The sequence below is a fragment of the Melanostigma gelatinosum genome (genome assembly GCF_949748355.1).
Source record: "Melanostigma gelatinosum genome assembly, chromosome: 6".
NCBI lineage: Eukaryota > Metazoa > Chordata > Actinopteri > Perciformes > Zoarcidae > Melanostigma > Melanostigma gelatinosum.
Window position 1 is genome coordinate 5,745,847 of NC_136639.1, and position 15,334 is coordinate 5,761,180.

At 42.5% G+C, this 15,334-nt stretch overlaps 3 protein-coding genes across 4 annotated transcripts in view; 2 read left to right on the plus strand and 1 right to left on the minus strand.

The window, feature by feature from the left end:
- Positions 1 to 364: 364 nt before the first annotated feature.
- On the plus strand, positions 365 to 2,679 carry ppil3 (peptidylprolyl isomerase (cyclophilin)-like 3). Its single transcript, XM_079269573.1, has 6 exons — positions 365 to 406; positions 682 to 756; positions 1,371 to 1,464; positions 1,569 to 1,636; positions 1,739 to 1,857; positions 2,024 to 2,679. The coding sequence occupies exons 1-6, from the start codon at positions 404 to 406 to the stop codon at positions 2,148 to 2,150; spliced, it is 486 nt and encodes a 161-aa protein (XP_079125699.1). The 5' UTR covers positions 365 to 403; the 3' UTR covers positions 2,151 to 2,679.
- Positions 2,680 to 2,822: 143 nt separating this feature from the next.
- Positions 2,823 to 5,098, plus strand: LOC306778646 (3-oxoacyl-[acyl-carrier-protein] reductase FabG). The gene is made up of 8 exons (XM_079270254.1): positions 2,823 to 2,941; positions 3,050 to 3,220; positions 3,735 to 3,913; positions 4,173 to 4,266; positions 4,346 to 4,415; positions 4,496 to 4,532; positions 4,692 to 4,755; positions 4,886 to 5,098. The coding sequence occupies exons 1-8, from the start codon at positions 2,918 to 2,920 to the stop codon at positions 5,042 to 5,044; spliced, it is 798 nt and encodes a 265-aa protein (XP_079126380.1). The 5' UTR covers positions 2,823 to 2,917; the 3' UTR covers positions 5,045 to 5,098.
- Positions 5,099 to 6,623: 1,525 nt separating this feature from the next.
- col27a1b (collagen, type XXVII, alpha 1b) overlaps positions 6,624 to 15,334 on the minus strand; it is a 60,613-nt gene continuing 51,902 nt past the window's right edge. The window contains exons 41-61 of one of the 2 annotated variants that reach the window (XM_079269630.1): positions 15,133 to 15,186; positions 14,058 to 14,114; positions 13,910 to 13,963; positions 13,748 to 13,801; positions 13,585 to 13,638; positions 13,401 to 13,454; positions 13,191 to 13,298; positions 12,973 to 13,080; positions 12,341 to 12,448; positions 12,184 to 12,237; positions 10,166 to 10,228; positions 9,948 to 10,001; positions 9,809 to 9,844; positions 9,284 to 9,301; positions 9,080 to 9,115; positions 8,741 to 8,767; positions 8,219 to 8,284; positions 7,871 to 8,039; positions 7,660 to 7,769; positions 7,031 to 7,249; positions 6,624 to 6,793 (exon numbers count right to left, since the gene is read on the minus strand). In XM_079269630.1, coding sequence (XP_079125756.1) covers positions 6,650 to 6,793; positions 7,031 to 7,249; positions 7,660 to 7,769; positions 7,871 to 8,039; positions 8,219 to 8,284; positions 8,741 to 8,767; positions 9,080 to 9,115; positions 9,284 to 9,301; positions 9,809 to 9,844; positions 9,948 to 10,001; positions 10,166 to 10,228; positions 12,184 to 12,237; positions 12,341 to 12,448; positions 12,973 to 13,080; positions 13,191 to 13,298; positions 13,401 to 13,454; positions 13,585 to 13,638; positions 13,748 to 13,801; positions 13,910 to 13,963; positions 14,058 to 14,114; positions 15,133 to 15,186 — 1,647 coding nt within the window. In that variant the 3' untranslated portion in view covers positions 6,624 to 6,649. Of the gene's footprint in view, positions 6,794 to 7,030; positions 7,250 to 7,659; positions 7,770 to 7,870; positions 8,043 to 8,218; positions 8,285 to 8,740; positions 8,768 to 9,079; positions 9,116 to 9,283; positions 9,302 to 9,808; positions 9,845 to 9,947; positions 10,002 to 10,165; positions 10,229 to 12,183; positions 12,238 to 12,340; positions 12,449 to 12,972; positions 13,081 to 13,190; positions 13,299 to 13,400; positions 13,455 to 13,584; positions 13,639 to 13,747; positions 13,802 to 13,909; positions 13,964 to 14,057; positions 14,115 to 15,132; positions 15,187 to 15,334 lie in introns of both variants that reach the window. The other variant, XM_079269629.1, reaches the window with a different exon arrangement.

Here is a 15,334-nt window from a genome sequence, read left to right on the forward strand (position 1 = left end):
CTAATACAATCATTATCCCAGTTTTGTGCCCGTGTGTTGCATGTAACCCAAAACAAATCTGGTAGGTATATAATTTAAGCAGAGAAACCATATAAAAATTGTAAACATTTCACAGAATGGGAATATGGGGGGCTAACCCCAGAATTTCCATCCAGGGGCCACATAACATAACATTTGACCATGTCTGAACAGCATCACAAGTGTTAAACCTCTGCAGAGACTGTGTGGTTCTGGCTGTTTACATTGAGCTTCAACAGCTCTGTGCAGAGGTAAATATGTCACGATAATCGTTTTGGTTTTTTTTCGTAGATCGTAAATTCTCTGCGGAACCATTCTTTGCTGGCCACTGCACCTACACGGACATGTTTTTCCGACACACTTGTCCAAAGACGCAACGTTTGAAATGGTAAATTTGATTGTCGACATTTTCAGCAGATATCTGTTATCTTAAAAACAACAGAACCGTTTAAGTAAATGTCAACGAATACGGTGTTTTAAGGCCTATTCGTTTGTTAGGAGCCAGGCGAGAGACTTCCCTTTTGTAAGGAGAACGTGCTTATTTTGTTACAGTCAGGCTAATGTGCTAAGCTAGCTCGCAAACTGTAATGAATGGTGATTCATGTGCCTCCTAAAAGTTAACGTTTTGGGTTAATGATTATTCTTCTTTTCCTCATGTTACAGGCTGTTACCCTTCAAACAGATCTAGGAGAAATTAAAATCGAATTGTTTTGTGAGCGCGCACCGAGAACATGTGAGGTAAGTGACCTAACTTTGGCTACAGTTAACGTTACGTCACGCTGCAAGCGTTGGCTGAAAGTTGCATTAAAGTTGTTATATTATTCTATATATACAGTCTCTCAGTGGTGGATGGAAGTTATTTTACTGAAGTAAAAGTATCAATGCCACCGTGTGTTAATATTACGCTACAAGTAAAGATTAATGCATTCAAGTATTTGGATCAAAAAAAAGTAATGCAAAATGGCCCATTTCAGAATAATGTATTCTTTTCAGCTGGGGGATTCTTTTATCTAATTGATGTACTGCTGGGTGGTCTTATCCATACAATTACATCATAGTTTATTACTTTCATATATTTTGTAATCTGCCTCTGCAAAATAACAATAAACTAAAGCTATCAAAATAAATGTAGCCGAGTGAAATGTACAATATTTACCCCCACAATGTAACAGATTAAGTTGTACAAAGAACAAAAATGGAAATACTCAAGTACAAGTACCTCAAATTGTAATTAAGTACAATACTTCAATAAAGTACTTGGATACATTTCATCACTGCAGTCTCTTTAATATTCCTTTTTTTTTAAGGATTTAACTTTGACTATCCTAACACATATATTTCACTATTTACAGAACTTCCTTGCTTTGTGTGCCAGTGGCTTCTACACTGGATGTGTCTTCCACCGCAATATTAAAGGTTTCATGGTTCAAACTGGAGATCCGACAGGTATGGGATTGTTGTTGCATCTGCTGCATATCAACACTGAAATGGCAGAATTCTCATCCTCACTTCTTGATCGTCATTCCCCGTATTTTGATTAAACCAATCAGGCACAGGCAAAGGAGGAACAAGTATATGGGGCCGCAAATATGAAGATGAGTTCAGTGAGCACCTAAAAGTGAGTACCTACTAATTCGAGCATGTTGGCCTAATATTTCATCGGGGTTCATCACTCTTCAGCATTGTAACTTTTGTGTTCTTTGGCTTTCTTTTATTTCAGCATAATGTAAGAGGAGTGGTCTCAATGGCAAACAATGGCCCCAACACAAATGGCTCGCAGTTTTTCTTCACATATGCCAAACAGCCCCATCTGGACATGAAGTACACGGTGTTTGGAAAGTATGCAGCCTTTTATACAGATAAATGGGTCTTACGTGAGATGGAAATAATGATTGTTGGACATTTATTTCGGCTCTGCAGACAGCCGCTTGGTGTGCCTGAAAGTTAGATTGTTTCGACTGTATTTTATTGAAGCAGCTGACATCTTTATCTCTTCCACGCGTAGGATCATCGATGGCCTGGAAGCGCTGGATGAACTGGAGAAACTTCCCGTCAATGAGAAGACGTTCAGACCGCTGACGGAAACCCGGATAAAGGATGTGACCATTCATGCCAATCCTTTTGCTGCATAGACAGTTTTCTCTTCAAATATGCAAATAGGCCTTGAACACAAACTTGGACTCTGATATTTCCAATAAGCCTATTGATGCAGTTTAAAGTACCCTGCCAAAGTTAAAATGGATAACTTGTTAGAGGCTAGAAATTAGATAGAACGCTCCCAGACATCATCATGACACGGACTCTGAAATTATATAATGCTGAGCTGTCCTAACAAAATCACATTTTTGTACCAGAATTTTCTAATATTTTTGTTGTAAACGGCATTTAAATTCTGAGTCAAACTTACTTAGTGGTTTAAATTCGTCAACACTTAAATTGCTGTCCATCCTGAAGCAAAATGCACGTGTATACTCTTTCAAATGTTTTAACTTGGTATGCTTATTGTTATTTTATGAAATGATTTGCATTGCAATTAAAGGCGAACCCTTTTCTGTTTATCTTCATGAATTCAGAGTTTAGTCCAAAAAGAAAACACGCCCCCGACTTTGTACCCCACTGCTACAGTCTGATCCTTTTTTATTCTTGATAGGCAATGTAAATAAGCTGTCAATGTTTTGTACGAAATAAAACGTTTGTAAATAATACATCTGTGTGCAAAAATGACTATTGTTAAATGTCACCACTTCGACAGACTTGATGCTTAAGGGTTACGGTTGGAAGTCTAAAACTGAAGCAGCGCTGTCAAACAGATGAGCACCTCCTACGTCATCACTAGTGGACGAAGTGTGTTTCGCTGTCCGTAGCAAGTTCATACAAACTACATTAAAACCCCGCAGAAATGGCCTCAGACAATGCATTTAAAGTAAGTCTACTTTGACTATTTATTATGGCTTTATACCAACTTAACATCGGTTCACCGTGAGGTTCGGTACCTGCGTGGACACCTGATGGACATGTTTGTGTGTTCCAGGTGTCTTCCCTGCGGGATAAAGTGACCCTCATAACGGGTGCCAGCTCGGGCATCGGTGCAGGCACGAGCGTCCTGTTCGCCAAACTCGGAGCGCTGTTGGCTCTGAACGGACGCGACGTGGACAATCTAAAGAAAATAGCCAAACAGTGCACCGACTGCGGAGCAGCCGAGGTAGCCGACCCTCACACTGAGCTGTGCACCAACGTTATGTGACTTGGGATGAAATATTAACTAGAGTACAAACATGTCGACACCGTTCAATGCAGTCTTTTGTGGACCAAGAGTAGAGAGGATCAAGATTCTACACTTTTAATGTTTTTATGAATGGAGTTTGGTGGTCCGCTTGTGTAAAAACGTAAACGTACAATCACCAAAGCCTCGCACGTTAAGTTGCAAGTGAATATTCGTTAAAAAGTCTGCTGTCAATATATTGAGCCGCAATGCATTGTTGGATGAGCACATCCACATGTGTTAAATGTGTTATAAAGTGTAAATACATGTAGACGATGTAAAATGACCATTTCTGACACTGGTGCATACATGCTGACACATTAAAAACAACCTGCAAACAATTTTACTTTACCATCCAAACATTACTGCCTTTAACAAAGTCATTTGTTCAGTATTGTGTGACTATGATCTTGAAAAATGCCTTTAAATTCCTAACACGTCTGTGTTTTATTAGCCTTTGCTGGTTCCTGGAGACCTCACTGACGAGGAGACGGTGAAGAAGACGGTGGAGCAAACTATCGCTCACTTCGGCAGACTGGATGTCCTCGTTAACAGCGCTGGTATCCTGGCCATGGGCAGCATAGAGACAACAGACATGGCTCAGTACGACAGGATCATGAACATCAATGTCAGGTAGGATAACGCAGAGCATCATAAAGATATATCGGTGCTAAACCTACAGTAGTACAGGTTGATTAGTAGCTGGGATATGGCGGATGACTCTCAAGTTCAAATGGCAGTTGGCTGAAGTGATGCATGGATGTATTTCAAAAGGGCCCGCAAGGACACAAGACTAGTAGTGATTACTCCCACACTTGATATGTCGTGTTCACGTATGTATTATTGATCATTTTTAGTTTGAATGTCCCCTCACGTTTGTTTCATTCTCCAGAACCGTATACCAGCTGACTCAGCTGTGTGTGCCCCACCTGATCAAGACCAAAGGCTCCATTGTCAACGTATCCAGTGTCAACGGACAGAGATCAGTGGGTATTACAGCGGGCCACCTATTCACGACCACACCCACTTCATGTATTTCTTACTTGTAGTGCTTTCTCTCTGTAGTTCCCTGGTGTGCTGGCCTATTGCATGTCCAAGTCCGCCATTGATCAGTTCACACGTTGTACAGCACTTGGTGAGTGAGACATTTATACTGTGTATTATGTTAAGCATTGTACAAAGTTCACAGTCAATAACATGACTCTTTCATTTCAGAGCTGGCGTCAAAGCAAGTCAGAGTGAACTCTGTCTGGTGAGGGTTTTAATGAAATTATTTTGGATGTATGCAATTAGCTAACACATATCCCATGCATTTCTGATTCATAAAGCATTGATATCAGTTGTTTCTGTTGGAAATGAATTCCATTGATGCACCATATCTTGTGTCCCTGCTCCTGCTGCATCTCTTCAGCCCTGGTGTGATCATCACAGAGGTCCACAAGAGAGCAGGACTAGATGAGGACCAGTATGCCCAGGTAACGCATACGTGTTGCCACTAAAACAGATGTATTTTTTCAGAGGTTGTCATCTCCTAGCATCTGATAGCACACGAGACAAATAACAAACACTCGGTGTCTGTCAATCTTTTGCTTTTCACCCATCCAGTTTCTTGCAAAGTGCAAGCAGACCCATGCCCTGGGTCGACCAGGGGAGGTGGAAGAAGTGGCCCACGGCATCGCCTTCCTGGCCTCCGATGCCGCCAGCTTCATTACTGGAGTGAACCTCCCTGTTGACGGGGGCCGCCATGCCATGTGCCCAAGATAAGATGCTGTGTGTTAGGATACAGCAGTCTGCTAATATAGTTCTTTCAACCTCCAAGTCTGCCCGTGTCTTCGTTTTTTTTATTCGCCACTAAAACTGATCGGGGAGTTGTCATTAAAAAAAAAAGAAAGGCATCACTTCAAGGACACAATTTGTCTCCACGTTTACAACACTGTCAGGATTTGACAGTTCCAGATGTGTGACATGAATATCAGGAAGCTTAAATGCATGTTATTTGCTGACTTTGACAATAAGTTTTTCTTTTAATGAAAAGAAAACGAAAGCTGCTGATCAACAAAGGTTTCAGACTTTTATTGAATTACCTGTTGAGTCATTAGACTTCATTCACGCAGCATGTACTGTCCGCACAGATTAAACACTGTAAACTCTCTTGTGTTCTCTATTGTAAGAAATCCTCTGAGTTTAGAAATTGGCGGGACCAATCGCCATTGCTGCACCTTTGAGTGACAAATGCTGAAACAGTAAATAATACAGACGGTAATGTCCTCAAATACAGTTGATTGTCTCGGACAGATTAATTGGGGAAAAACCAAAAACAGACCGTAGAATCCATAACGCTCTAAATGACTCATAAAACATAACATTGATGCCTGGTTTTGAACTGGACAGCTAACCAGAATTTAAATACAATTTAAATAGAATCCACTGTAGATCGTAACGGTTGCATAATTACAGTAAGTTATAGTGTCAGACGGTACGAAGAATATTGAAACCGTGGAAATAATACCTTGAAAATATAATTTCCAGCGTGTACATTTTACAATCTTCCCTTTTTTTTTTTTTGGTGAAGCACAGACGTAGCTTTGAGAGCTGACGAGAGTTTATCGTACGAGTGTCGACGGTTGTAGCACCAGGTGTCTCCTCCGTGTCATCCCGGATCTGTATCGGGTGACGTCTTTGTCGACACGGAGAGCACCGCACAGCAGTTGATGGCGTGAGGACATCTGTGTGAACGCGGGGCTCTCTCGGCACCGGACAGTTATTAGAAGTTCAAGAAGACTGACCTGGAGACAGTGCGCCTGTGTGTCTCAGGCACACTGCATACCTGAATGAGTGCTGTTGTGTCTATAATGCATATGCCTGAAGGCTGTGGAAAAATAACTATTGCACTTTATATTACAATATACAGTACACATACATGTATAAATAATACTTAGAAAATAGGAATTATTGCATTTGCATTTGTAACTGTCCCGTATTTCTGTACAGATCTCTTCAAAAAACGTAGGTTTTTTGCTAAATTGGGTCACAGCCCGTGAAGAAAATATGATACAACATAGAGAGACGCTCATATTACTTCCTTCCAAAAAAGGGCCATTCAGGTGTTGTATCACACAAACGAGTCTCTGAAAAAAAAGAAGCTTATTGTTGTTTTCCATAGGCTGATTAGTGCTGGAATTCTTGTCTCTGCATTTTCAATGGGCCTCCTTTCTGCGGTGCCCCCCCCCCCCTCTCTTGTTTCTGCAGTCCAAGCATATTTCGCGGGGAGAAAATGGTGGTCTGTTGTCTCTGGAAACCACAGAAGCATTAGTCTCTTCCCCCCCCCCTCCTTTGAGGAGTATTTCCCGGCCCCCTCCACGGGGGGGCCTATAAGAAGCACACGGGTCCAACCTCGAGGTGGAAGCTCGCGCCACGTCTGGTCGCTAGGTTGTACACGTCCACGATGGGGAGTAAGTTTGGGTCCTGGGTCTGGAAGATGAAGTGGGTCTGATGCCAGCGGCCATCTTTGATCTGAAAGTGAAGGTAGCGCTCGGTCACAGGATGTGAAGAAGGATAGTTTCTCAGCAGTACACTTTTAAACGTAAGCGATGCTGAATTTTAAATATGTTTAAAATAATTTGCTTTACAAATGTTTCATGAGGAAGGAAATGCCTTTCATTCATTTGTAAGACATCCAGGATATACACAGTGCCTTTTGGCGGATAAAGTCCTCCTTTGTAGCCATGCCAGAAAAGTAGCAGTGCTCACCCAGCAGTCGTCCCGGGGTATGAGCGGCTCGAGGGGGTCGCCGGCCTGAATCTCCTCCCCTGTCCAGGCCTTGAAGCTCACAGCCCTGGATGAGGGTTGCAGGGAGGGTCCTGCTGCCCACACGGGTGTGTTGAGGCAGTGAATGGTGATGTGCTGCACGGCCTCCGTGCTCAAAAGGTGGATGAAGTTCATCTGGATACGACCCACGCCCATCTCCAACTGTCAAGCAAGAATGTGTGTTCCTCAAATAATCCTCATTTAGAAAATAGGCTTGTTTATAAATGCCATAATTCCTGAAGAAATTACTGATGTAAACAATAACTGGACTCTGTATGTAATAAAAGTACTTTTTTTTTTTAGTTGACAATAGACTCAAATTGTGTAATTAATTAGAATTTGTTAGATATGGATCACAGATTGTGTATGATTGTCTGTCCCTATTGTTTCATTTACAGTTCATGCGGACATTGATTATGTCTGTGTTTGTGATCTTGTGCGTTATGATGGTTAATTACAAAATGTTATGGCTGAAGAATAACTCCAAAACATCAATATCGTAGACGTTCACTTGCCAACTGAGCGTGACTTTGAAAGTCCAGCAAACGGCCAAATATAGAAGTGATCCGAACCTTGGACACGGTGATCGGTTTCAGGCAAGTCTGTCCACCAGCAGTGAAGTTGCACATCACCTCAATAGTGTCGGCGGCACAGCCGAGGTTTGGATCGATCCAGTATGTGCCTGTAAAAGAGCAGCAGCGGAGGAGGAGAACAGCTCTTATTCAACAAGGACAGAACGGATATGTGCACAGAAAGGACCGAGCAGTTTATACGTCTCCTCACCATCGTGCATCCTCTCTTCGCAGCTCTGGAGGTCTCGGCAGATCCGTGCGGGGTTGTCGCCGGTTCCCAGCGGGTTCTTCAGACTCTGGATCAGAGTGCTGAGATGCTGCAAGGTCTTGAAGATCTCTGTGCCCTGGTCCGACATGAGCAGGTCCATGCTCGGATAGTTCTGCTTCGGACATAAGTGTTGGCGTGATTGAATTGTAATTTCTATGAATGTTTTTATACATTATTCGATCAGAAAACCTTCTTTTTTTTTGAAGGACTCATTCAAATGAATAATACATTCGGACCCCCAACAGTCAACGGTGATGTCTTGCAGTGAGCATAGTTTTCCTCAGAACTAACCTCGGGCCTCAGTGCAGCATGGGAGTTGATGATGACTTGAAAGGCGGCACCAAGAGCCTCATTTCTCTGCCGGCAAGGTAACCACAACAATGCCTTGAAGGTGACTTTTCATGAAATGCTCTTTTATGACATACTATGAATTGAATGTGACATTTGTATTGCATACTACACTTCAATTATTTATTAAATACCATACTACAACTTATCAATGACGTTTATGACATACCATTTGGACTTTAACATTTTTGTTTTTATGACTAACAATACCAGTGAGTGTTTTATATTTTATTATGACATATACAATTCATCTTTATGACTATACTTTGACTCTTAATGACATATTCTACTTTGACAGTTTACTATACTTTGAGTTTTTGTCAGATACTGTGACTTTTTAATGCCTTTTCGTGGAACACCATACTATGATTTTTCACGACATTCATGATGACGTTCAATACTATACATGTTTTACAGCTTTTTATGACATACTCTACATGATGGACATTAACGAGAAACACTTACAAGTGAGAGTGAGGAACTGGGCAGACCCTGAAGAGCAAAGAGAAAAGCCTTCAGTATATACACCATGTACACTTGTTTATCTTGTTTGCACTGCTGTAGAAACATCCACTCTGTATTCTACCGTGTATACTGTAATGACTTCTATACATCTTATTCTCCACTGTGTGGTGTGGTGGGTTCTGCCACTCTCATCCAATATGCAGATATGCACAGATACCGGTATTTACTTTTCAACCCATTTTAACCAAACTTAACTCTTTTTATTTTCACGCGTTAACACGCACAAGTCGAGACTGAATTACATATAAAAGGAGAATTAACGCAAAATCAAAAACTTACTGGTGGTCCGGGTGGTCCACGAGGGCCACGGAATCCCTGAAAGATTGCAACATCACATTAGCCTTCTTATTATTATTTTAGAACTTGGATTTTATGGAAGACCATAAAGTAGGTAATTGATTTCGTCTCGCACTGAGCAGGCTACCGGCCCTGTGCAAAGAATAATGATGATGATTTAGCTGCAGGGGGTGAATAATGACTCACCCTTGGTCCTTGCAACCCCTGCAAGAAACAAAATAAAAAGTAATCAATATTCACAAGTGGACAATCCCACAATAACAGAAAGAGTTAGAGAGCAGACCCGCTATTATTCTATCATGCCCAGTGTAATGCCGTCTTCGTGCCAATTCGATTGACTGCTTCTTTGTCGGTCTACACTCAGAAACGGTATTTCTACGCACAGCAAATCCCAACTTCACACGGCAAACTTACACATGAATGTTGCCGTTTTTGGGAGTGAGCTTTGTGAACTATGCCTTTACACGAGCACTCTTAAAAAAATCTCTTTAAAAAGCTTGAGATGAGCATGCAGCTAACATTCATCACCCTGACAGGAATTCCACAGCAGCTAAGTGTCACTGTGAGTGTAAAGAGCAAACAGTGGAGCACAATAGGAAATGAAAAGTGCCGAGGGCAAAGGAGGCCGAGTGGCGTGCCGTCTCCATACTAAGTATCCTATTCTGTGCTCAAAGTACAGACACAATGATCCATCAAAACATCACCACGCACCGTCTCCCCCCGACTTCCTTTGTCACCCGCGGGTCCCTGATGGAGAGAAAGGAGACAGAGGATCACTCCATCACTGCCAAAAAAAGCAGAGCGAAGTCACACAAAGCTTGGCAGATAGGATGAGATATGAGGTACATACAGGGTGACCGCTGGGGCCAACGATGCCAACGGGGCCCAAAGCTCCCTCCATACCCTGGAAAGCAGAAGCATGTTCGTGACTTGACGACACATATGATGGAGTATCATATGAAGCTACTGTTGATTTTTCATGCAAGTATGCAGTTTGTGAGAGTTCAGTGCACTGGTGTTGGCTGGAAAACTGCACAGTCACCAAACTGCCATTAATCTTCATCTCACCAACAAACCACGTGGTCCTTTTGGTCCCTGTATCCCTGCTGGGCCAATGTCTCCCAGCGGTCCCTAGAAAGACAAATATTTATAGTTTATAACCGTAGATGAGATATGGTAAGTCTAAAGGTTAAACCCATATTGAATTTTCAATGACCCTCGTTGACAAGAAGCAGGATTTGTTCCATTGACACATTTCTCTGCGGTTAGCGAATGGCAACCACCATGTTAAACGCTAAAACAAGTGAGATGTCTTAACCTACTGTTCCTCTAATGGCCACTAGGCGGTGGCTCTAAGAAAACCCACCTATGTTCAGACCAATTGCTAACGCTAATTGCAGCAGTCTGTATTATACACTGATACGAATTGCCACATTGTACTATTTTTACATTTATACGATTTTTGTTTTTACAGGAACATGTGTTGCAAGACAAAGATCCCCTTTGAGCGTAATAACTGACTTACTGGTACTCAATGATCAACTTGCTTATTTGTTGGCTAATTTATTGAACACAAGGCCATTTTAGACACTTTATTATGAAGATGTTCACGTTTGCGTCTCTGAAAGCAGTCTCAGCCTGTTTCTCTGAGGAGGATGATTGTCACTTCACTCAACCCTCCTCATCACCTCCTCCAAGGTTGCCCTTGTTCTTTGAGAGTGGTAAACCCAAAGCCCCTTCAGCAACTGTGATGCAATGCTCCTCTATTAATCCACTGGCAGCCTCATACAAAAAGCGTTCTGCTAGGGCACATTATGAAAGATGTAACATTTTCATACACCACTGCAAACAGCTAGCTCACTGCTTAACGACACACGCGCTCCCAGTTTCAATCGACTCTAATAAAAGCTGTAAAAAATAAATGCTTTGCAGCACAGTGCTTTTATCATAATAGCGCTATAATAAAGTTTGATTCATGTAGTAAATCCAAGTGGAAAAGTTCTATAAGAAACTACAGCTTCATCTCCTATCTAGAATAGGGTCAATATTGTTGCATTGCAGCCATTCAACATCACTCCAGGACTTGAGATGTTTTGTTTCAGAGCCTTAAGGCAAGGCAAGTTTATTTGTAGAGCACATTTCAACAACAAGGTAATTCAAAGTGCTTCACATGAAACCATTAAAAGCATAAAGGCAAAAGTAAAGGAGATTTAAAACATACATTGCGCCTGAATTTGAATCGATGTCTCCCTGAGTGCTTTGTAAACCAACAGCAGGATTTTAAAGTCAATTCTTTGTTGGACAGGAAGCCAGTGCAAAGACCTCAGAACTGGAGTGATGTGATCCACCCTCCTGGTCTTAGTGAGGACTCGAGCTGCAGCGTTCTGAATCAGCTGCAGCTTTCTGACGGACTTTTTACAGAGACCTGTGAACACACCGTTACAGTAGTCCAGTCTGCTGAAGATAAATGCATGGACAAGTTTTACACATCCTGTTGAGACATAAGTCCTCTAATCCTTGATATATTCTTCAGGTGATAGTAGGCTGATTTTGTAATTGTAATTAACTCCAATTATGCATACTCATTGCCCCTGAGTTAGAACAATTACACTAAACTCCACTGAACAACTAACGCAAAGCTCATCTGCTCAACTGTTCAACTCCCACAGTAGGAAAGTATCCAAGATCCCCCTCAGGGTTCACATTAAAGAGCGAGACTCCAGGAAAGCCTGTTCTGTTTCTTCAGCTGGCAGTAATCTATACTGCAGCAGTGCTGTAAGTAAAGCAGACTTGTGGTGCAGCAGATGTCATCCTGGGGCATGTTACAGTAATACAGAACAGCTTTTGTATCAATTTTTCACTGAAGACAAGGTAATGCAATGTACCTCCAGACAATTTGAAAACCTCAAACTTCACAAAAGCACTTCAACCGAAATGTGAGTCATACCCACAAATTGCTTTTGGGTCATTCTGAGTCATATCACCATCAACAACTTTGTTCAGACTGGAGAACTAAAACTTTATAGGTCTGATTGACCTGAAGTTCATCACTTTGGTTGCGAGTGGAGCTTAATGGGTGCACATACCTTTGGTCCAAACAGACCCAACACCCCTGGAAAGCCTTGGTCACCAGTAACCCCCTGATACACAGTGAAAAGAAAGCATGATCATCTTCATTACTGAACAAGCAGAAAAGGTTGTCATGTAACGGAAATTTAAGTGATTTCACAAATGAGTGCTCACTGGTTGCCCTTCAGGTCCCTGCTCTCCGTGTTGTCCTGGCAATCCCATCCCGCCAATAGAGCCTTTTTTCCCTGAAGCACCAGTTTGGCCTGGAAGACCCCTCTCACCCTGGAGAACAGACACAAACACACATAAACACGTGCGCATCCTGCCACCAAGTAACCTCTAGGCAGACACCAGACCGACCAGTATAAGCCGCTGGTGCAGCGACAAGCTCGGGGTCCCTCACTGGCTTCCCACCACACTTATTCTTGCATTCAGTGGGCTAGCAATCCAAGTCTTATCTCAACTGGCCTCTTAAAATACTAACAGATAAAGCCTCCCTATGTTTCTCACTGTTATGCTTATGTAACTTTAATGTTACATTGGCAAGGCCATGAAAACTAAGACGATGCCAACTCGTTCATATTTGCAACACTTACTTCCTGCAGCTGTTGCTGTGAAAATGAGGTCTATAGAAATATGGTGGCATTGGAGATTAGAAAACAGTCCAAACATAAAGATGGCACGTTTGGCGGCAAAGGAAGGCCACCCTGGCAGATTACAGCAGAGTTGGCACAGACTTTGCCCAACAAGCTCAAGCAACTAAAATGAAGAAAAAATTGTACACATTGTCCACCCATCATTCCCACCTTTGGTCCAAAGGAGCCTTGACTTCCAGGAAGCCCCATCTCACCGGTTGAGCCCTGCTGCCCAGGTTTGCCAGGTAAGCCCACTTCTCCATCTTCTCCTTGCTCCCCCTTAACACCGAAGATTCAAGGAATCATTTATTATCGTACATTGTTTAGTGAACAATAATGAGATTTTTTATTCATTCCTTGGAAAGGTGAACCGCTGGCAGTGTCCTCACCTCGACTCCTTTAGTTCCATCTTCACCAGGAACTCCATCCATGCCAGACAGGCCCTCAAGTCCCTCCCTACCCACAACTCCTCGTGGGCCAAGAGGACCCTCAGGACCCTTAGAAAGACAGTCATAATGTCAAAGCTTGCATTGGTTTTAAATATGAAGCCCCACTGTGAGTTATGTCTGATTATATACTGAGATATGTATCTAACTCACTGGTGGTCCTTTGGTCCCAGATGCACCTCTCGCCCCTGATTTTCCTTTCTGACCCTGGAGTATAGAGAGTTCATGTTCCGCAGTTCTTACATGGTTGCATGGCAGTAAATACAGTCCAATAATATCGCGTTAAGTAATTGAGCTTTCTAATAATGAAACCATGCCACTATCTGTCCGTCCTTACTTGGTCACCTTTGGATCCTTTCAGGCCCGGTTGTCCCTTTGGCCCAGAGTGTCCCTAAAATGATCATTGCCGTTTGATTTGAATTACACCGATTGTGTTTGGACGATATGACACAATGTCTATAAATCTTTTGCATTTTAAGAGATATAAGTAAGATACTTACAGGAAGCCCCGAGGCACCAGCTTCACCTCTCTTTCCATCGATGCCTATTTGACCCTGAAATAAAGACGTTTCTGCAGGTCAATGGACAGAAAGCACTTGAATGTAATTGACACTTTACCTGAAGTCAATAACAACATGTCCGTTTATTCATATTTCACTTACAAAGTGTCCGCTATCACCTGGCTCTCCTCTCTCTCCTCTGTTTCCAGGAGGACCCTAGGGTTCAATAATGGAAACAAATGAATGAAACAATCCAGACTAACCACTAACAAATGAGACAGGAAAAAACAGGTTTATGTAAGAAACTCACTCTGTCACCTTGGGGACCTGCCGGACCTTCTACCTTGCTGTCGTCTCCCTGCTCCCCCTCAACAAGCAATACAGGCACAGACGCACGACCACAGTCAATGGAATTTTGCCCAAAACCCAATGATTTGTGCCAAATCAATGCATGTAATACAACAAAGGAAGCACATCGCCCGCTGCATGCGCTATTACCCACAATGATCCCATTCCACATAAACGGAGGCAATGTCTGTTTCAGGGTTTTTTTATGGGCTTCATTAAACAATAACCACGGATGTGTGTATGATTGTAATAGCCACGTGTGGTGCATGTGTCGTATGAAATAAATAAAAGCGTGGAGCCCAACAGGCATCCAAAAGTAGGAGGAATAATTAGTGATGGCCAGGGGCCAAGCACAGCTGACACTTACAGGGATTCAAGCAATTTACCAGAGCATTCGTGCTTTTAATATAACTGCGATACAGATGTGTATTTATCGGCAGCATGTTTTAGTGCCAGGGTTACCTGTCTCACTCAATTGACAATTGTACATTTTGCAACGACCGGCATGATAGCGTGATACTGATTTAATTAGAACGCAAGCATGGCCATTATTTTGTGGCTATTGGCAGAGAGAAAGTCACAAATATCCACATCCAGATGGCTCCTGCCCAGGGACTACAAAACAAAAAACATGCAAATTAGCGTCTCTCTAAACTGTAGTGCGCCGTGTTCCATTTTCTGCTGCTCCTGTCAAATAAACACAAATTATGTTGCTAAAATCATGAGCAGACCAGGTGCTTGGCTGATTATGTACATTTGACAGCACCGAGTTAATTGGATGTGTCCTAGTTCATGTCATTGATCAAATCAGGGATGACTTTCGGAATATGGCAAGGATAAGACAGACAGAGGAAGCATGAATTAGGGACACAACTGAAGAACCAATGCATCAAAATAACTGACTGCATCAAAGACAATGACCTGCGCGACAGTTTTACATTGTTAAGTAACGCGGTCATTCCAGGTCTACAGAGCTCATTAGACACAATCAAAGTGCAGACGGCTATTAGAGACAGCAGGTAAATGTGGTTAACTACCTTTTCACCTTTTGGCCCAGGAGGTCCAAGGGGTCCCTGCGGTCCCATGTGACCCTACGACAAGAAGAAGAGTTTGAGACTTTAACCTCCCAGCCTTCACTCCCAATTCACTGTGTGAAATATTGTGTCGGTAATGTGGAGAAACAGACCGAGTGGAGGCAGAGACGGACGGGGAGAAAAGGTCTGTCAACTGATAACACAC